The sequence below is a fragment of the Nicotiana tabacum genome, chromosome 20 (genome assembly GCF_000715075.1).
Source record: "Nicotiana tabacum cultivar K326 chromosome 20, ASM71507v2, whole genome shotgun sequence".
Taxonomy (NCBI): domain Eukaryota; kingdom Viridiplantae; phylum Streptophyta; class Magnoliopsida; order Solanales; family Solanaceae; genus Nicotiana; species Nicotiana tabacum.
This window is the reverse complement of record NC_134099.1, coordinates 96,609,438-96,615,594: the sequence shown is the minus strand read 5'-3', so window position 1 is coordinate 96,615,594 and position 6,157 is coordinate 96,609,438. Positions and strand designations below refer to the sequence as shown.

Here is a 6,157-nt window from a genome sequence, read left to right as displayed (position 1 = left end):
CCCTTATTTCTCATACTTCTGAAAAGTGATTTTATCTTTTAAAAATTTGAAAAAAGTAATTTTTATTATTTGAATGACAATTTTTTTTTATCTATTACAAAAAGTTGTCACCTTTAATTATCTGAGCAAAAGTGAATTTGACTAATATTTTAAAAGGTAAATTTTTATCATTTAACATTAAACAACTACAACTCATTGTGTTTTTCACGTCATTTTTGGATATCTAGATTTTAATTCAAGCAAATCAATTAATAATCCGATTCAAAATTTGAAAATTTGTCAAATTGATAAGCGAAAAAATCCAAATAGTTTTGCAGTGAGTATATACTTTCACTCCAGTGGATAAGATATTTATTAGATGCTGACATATAAACTTGATATGTCAAACTTCAACTTTCTAACAATTCTTTTCCCCACCCAGAGGTTGAATAATATACTGTTTTTTGGAATTCGACAAAGTAATATCCTCCTCAAAACCTATTTTTTGTTCCACATAATCTCCACGCGCACACACCCAAAAAAAATAAAAATTGAACGAAAGATAGAATCCTCCTGTAGATCCTTCTATTTTTTGGACAACCAGTTCTGCAATTAACTAAAGGAAATACTGATTACCATGTGCCATGAAAGGTACATGACATGAAGCAAGAGAGGCAGGACCCTACACCTCATGTTAGCAGCTGCTGCATATTGAAGGATGAACCCTCACAAAACAAAAGTGACCAAATCCAAATCCTCAAATTTTCTAAATTACTCAATGGTGCATGGTTTATCATGTTGGGACCAGTTTGTCTGTCACATCATTTTTCAGTCAGTTATTAATATATGTGGACAAATGCGGATCTACCTTCTGGCGGGGGTGCATGTGTGTGCAATGTATAGTTAAGAATTTGCTAAAAGTATATAAGATATTTTTTGACGAAAATTCATACCAAATGTCACAAAAGAATAGTGGATGCAGTTTTCTAGTGTATAATTTTAGATCCACTTATGAGGAAAGCAACCCGCGTTATTTTCCTGCCTCTAGTTGAGAGTGCTCACTATGTAATGTAATAATTTAAGAGTGTAACTGCAACAATTAAGAATGTCAATTAGGAAGTTCTGATGCTCTATCCACTCCCTTGGATCTGTAATGAGCTATGGTGTGAGTTTCCTGCTATAGAGGAACCAGCAAATCATTATCAATGCAATCATACCTGCAAGAAGTCAAATCTAAGAATGAAGCTTCAATTGATACACACATTATCAATACAGATCAGTTTGTTTCTACACAATTCAAGAAGAGATCCTTGCCTTTTCCAACTGCATTTCAGGGTTAACTACCAAGTTCACTTACCCGAAGACTTCTTTCTAATCGCTAGCTGATCCTAAGTAATTGTTGTTGTTTACTGGGTTCCGGAGGACCTACTCATTAGAATTGGGAAATTGTTGCAATTCTTCGGATTCTCCTGTCGAGAGCCACATTTAAAGTACTACTCTTTTTTTCAAATTTTCGCTCCTTCCACTCTTAAAAGGTTCAAAAAAGAGATTCAATCCAACCTCCGAGGCCAGGTAAAGACATGGCTTGATGGGCTTGCTTCTCATGAGATATGGTGAGGGAATCAAAACCCAGTTGGTCTGTACATTTGTACGGTATATGTTTTCGGGCTATCAATCGATTGAACCAGCTAGGGACCGGGTCTTGTTAAAAGACATAAAAGTGCGATTAAGAATACAGCAGTGCAGTTCTACACCTCAGGGAAACTCAAGAACTAGAGCCATCTACTTTGTCCTTTAGCTTTTAGTTAGTCGAGTAGCTTAATCTCTCTTGTGATTCTAAATAAAAACCTCTCTTTTTCAGTAACAATACCTATTTTTTACTCTGAATACATCCAATCTTTAGATATTTCAAAATATAAATAGTCAAAGGGAAATTTGGTTGACTCGTTTAGCATTAATATACTTGATCCTGACGGTATCTAAACTGCATAGCGGCTTATTAGACATAATGCACACTCACAACTTTTTGCAGAGGTTGTCTGTTACTGAAGAGAGAGTGATGATCTTCATTTTAGTCTCCAAAAGCTTATCTTCAGGATAGTCAGCAAATGGCTCTCCCAAGAACATTGAAAGTCTTTCAACATTTATTTCAAGTTGCTGCTGCAGGTTCTCAAAAAGGTTCTGCTTTATTTCTCTTTCTTTTGGTGTCATTTCGTTCTCAAACAGTGCCTTACCAAATATGTAAAATGCAACTGGATAAGAACAGGAGAGGACCCGTCTTGATTGAAGGAGTCTATTAAATCCATTTTCTGCCCAGCTGAAGTCCTTTGATTGCAATTCTGTCGATTCAAGTTTCAAGACTTTTACATGTAGCTTTTGTTTCATGTCTGCTTCAACCTTCAATGATCCAATATGAGCCACATGGCGCTCATAATAGTGAGTAAAGCGTAAGAGATCGTTGACGGTCTTCTTTTTCTCTTGCCCTTCTTTGTAACTGCCACAAGTGTGACCTCGAATGCTAGTCCATGTGTGTTCCAAACCAGTAGCTCCACCACACAACCAACTACAAAGTATAAAAGAAAATTTGAATATATATATCACAACAAGGACAAGCAACAGAAAGAGAGAAAGTACTGGTATAATTTGGCTTCCAACATTCTTTCAGCAAATTAACTACTACGAGTGAAAAAAAATGTTTGAAAAAGGAGAAATTACTCGGGCAAATTTTTAGCTTGTTGGTTTTTCTTCTGCTCACTTGTCTAAGATATTAAATCCTGGATGGTGATCTTAGTTGTGAACACTTTAATCCACTTATTACCCATTTTTGATATGATGAGCAGGAGTTTTCTCTTCTTTCCCCCCCATAAATAAGGTTCATCTACCTAGGGAGGGAGGTGAATTTTGTCCAAGAAAGGATGAGTTCTCTTTCTCGGTGTATTATAACTATTACCCTACACTCAAAAGATTAGCTACATCTCTGGATAACCTTAGGATTTTAACTTTTAGAACCTTGAAAAAATGGTCTCTTTTCTCTGTCTCTTTCTCTTCCCACTCTCCACAATTGAACTTATTCTTCCTCTTCCTTTTTCTGCTTATATTATAGCCAGGACTGTTGCTGCTTCTCTATCTTGGTCAAGTTTTCTTTGTTGGGCTCTGGACAGATTATTCCCATCTTATCTGTTTCGCAACTCTGTTGGCATTTCCCTCTCCTTTTTTTTTTGTGACAGTTTCTTGCTATAAAGTCATCGATTCCTACTCCTTGGATGCCCTTGTATGCATCAGATGCACTTCAAGCACCATTAGACTAAGAACTGAGAACATGGATTACTGAAATATCACTGCTTGATGGATATTATCCAAAATTGGACCTCAATAAGATGCCAGTATACAACTTAAGAAATCAACAGTTAGCCAGGAATATAAGCAGAAAAGAATAAATGAAGGAGACCCGCATCACAGATTGCATTGCACTGATTGCATTGCACTTTTGGGCCATGCATGTTATTCGTTTACTCTTACCCTCATTTATCTTTACAATGAAATGAGTTGTCCAACCTACATAAAACAAGTACAGGGAACTTTTAACTTACACCATAGTTTGTTTGAGTGACAAGAAAAGTGAAAACACTAATGAATGCAATAAATGAATCTAGCTCTTGAACTTTTCAAGATGTGCTAATCACTTTCACACTAAAGAAAATCAACAAAGCCATAGGGCTGCTACAGAAACAAATTCTAAATGTTATTATTGCCATTAAATATGCAGTGAAAACTTGAAATCATCAGTTATTTCAAAGTTAGGTTACTATGAACGGGACCACCAAGCTTTCACACTTATGTGAGGCATACAAACTGAAACTTCAAATGTCGGGACGACAAACTCCAAAGCATGTAACAAGAATGCTGTGTCACTAGTATAATGATTAAATGGGGACAAGAGATAAAAGAAACACAGATACTCCTACAGAGATAGAGGCTCGGGGAAGGGATTGTAGATGCTCACAATCATTGCAAAATCTATGGTTGCAGTCCATTGCAGCAGTCTTCTCAGCAGGGGCATCTTCGAAGCAAATTTGACATGTCATTTCAGTTGTCGACAGAGTGGAACAATGATCATCTTTTCCTTCCAGTGTCACACCCGCTTCAGCATATAACTTATCTCTCCCTCTCTCAACAAGAACCTCAAAGACCTTGTCAGCATCCCATCGATAATGAATAAGCAAGCTCCGTGCATGATGCTCCTTCAGAGATAGCAAGTCCATCACTCTTTGCAAGTCTTCTTTCTGCAAGTTTAATACTAATGCTTCACATGTCTATCATTAATTATTTATCCATATTGCAAAGTGGATTTTCTGGGAAAATTGTGCTGACCTGTGCAGCTAAAAGGGACTCTTTCCTGATTACCTGCAAAAGCCAAAAGCAGGCATAAAGAATTCAAGAAATTCCTAAGTAGGAAAACAGCAGACAACCTCACAATCCAGGGACATTTTGCTTCCTATGTTTTCCCTATAAGTAATTATATATCCCCTATGCCTCGTACACTCACTTTGCAAATAGTATTCACTGCTTCAAAGAACTTCTTTTAGCTTTTTGAGAGTAGAAAATGTTTGCATATGGCCGAAAATTAAAAAGTGGGCTGCTGGCCAGAAGCTAATCTCAGTTACAGGATTTCCAGCATAATAACAAAAAATAATTTTAGGAATCAATAACGCTCTTCCTTTTTTTTTTAAAGAAAATACTATTCAGTATGTTTTCTCATCTTTAATCACCCGAAATGCTTAAGAACTAGTACCAATTTTTCATTTGATCCTTTCAACACACACAGCTGCAGGACTTGAGTCCTTGACCCTGTCATAGAGTGAACTGAATGATGCTTACTCTTAGAGGTGGATGCAATATAGGCTCAGCTGAAACCACCAAAAAAGGGCAGCCCGCTGCACAAAGCATCCCGCATTCACGCAGGGTCCGGGGAAGGGCCGCACCCCAAGGGGGTGTAATGTAAGCAGCCTACCCTGATGCAAGCATCAGTGGCTGATTCCACGGCTTAACCCGTGACATATAGGTGACATGGAGACATGTGTGTGAAAAGAGTATTTCTAGTTACAACCAAAACCAGAAGAAAGAAGAAAATCAGACAATATGAATTACTCATAAGAAATGTGAAGGAAATAAAACATAACATAGTAGTAAACGCAGGTCAATGAAGTGGCTTGAGATTTAAGAACCATGAGGTCTCAGTTCACCTGGTAGACACGATACCTATACCAGTGGAATGTACCCCTGGAATTAATTGAGGTATGCACAAGCTAGCGTGGACACTAGTGGGATTCTACTGGGTTATTGTTGTTGTAGTAACGCAGTTCAATAGGCAACGGCATCTTAAGTTAAACCCACACCAATTAGCTTAAGATTGAATGAACAAATTTTTTGCGATATAATAGTTCCAGATTGATCATTACAAAAGGAGCTTAACAGCCTCAGGTAACAAATTTTTTCATTAGTATAGCTTTTTGAAGGTGTATATCACTTCCTAAATGATTTTTATAGTGAGCAAAATTTTGATTATCATAATTAATGAATTTTACAAACCTTTATATCAAGAAAAAAAAAGAATACTACATGTGGACTGAATCTCATTTTTCCAAGGAACTCAATGAATTGAAGATCAGAAGCACTCATGATCACGTTTGAAGATATATGTGAAGTTGCGTAACATCGTGAGGATGGTGCCAAATGCTAAATGTTAGTTGCGTAACAGCGTGAGGATGGTGCCAAATGCTAAATGTTAGTTCTTTCTTCTACTCTTTTATTATCTATAAAGAGTGTAAATATTTAAATTGTATGAGGAATTATTGAGGAATACGAATAAGTTTGAAGAATTTACTTCGGAGTAGAAAATAAATTCAGTGTGATGAGAAAAAGAATTGGTTGTTGGGTGGGGGGACAAGTACACTGAATGGGAAAAAAATAGAAAAAAGAAGAAGAAAAAACCTAAAAAACGAATAATAAACATAGAAAAAGAATGGAATACTACATACGTTTTTTGTTTCTTTTTATTTCACTTTTTGCTTTGGGTAACTTTAGGTTTTCAGGTAGTAAAATTAGTGTCTCTCGTATTCACTGAACATTTTTATGTGAAGGTTATGTTCTTAATTAATTTGTGGTTTTATTTGTTAAG

The 6,157-nt window shown here is 36.3% G+C and overlaps 1 protein-coding gene across 1 annotated transcript; it reads right to left on the bottom strand.

Moving 5' to 3' along the window:
- Window positions 1–412: 412 nt before the first annotated feature.
- LOC107809778 (putative E3 ubiquitin-protein ligase ARI2) lies at window positions 413–5,658 on the bottom strand. The gene is made up of 5 exons (XM_075240270.1): window positions 5,569–5,658; window positions 4,351–4,383; window positions 3,983–4,262; window positions 3,428–3,534; window positions 413–2,637 (listed from the first exon to the last, which is right to left on the bottom strand). Exons 1-5 carry the CDS (start codon window positions 5,656–5,658, stop codon window positions 1,996–1,998), a joined length of 1,152 nt encoding a protein of 383 aa, XP_075096371.1. The 3' UTR covers window positions 413–1,995.
- Window positions 5,659–6,157: the final 499 nt, after the last annotated feature.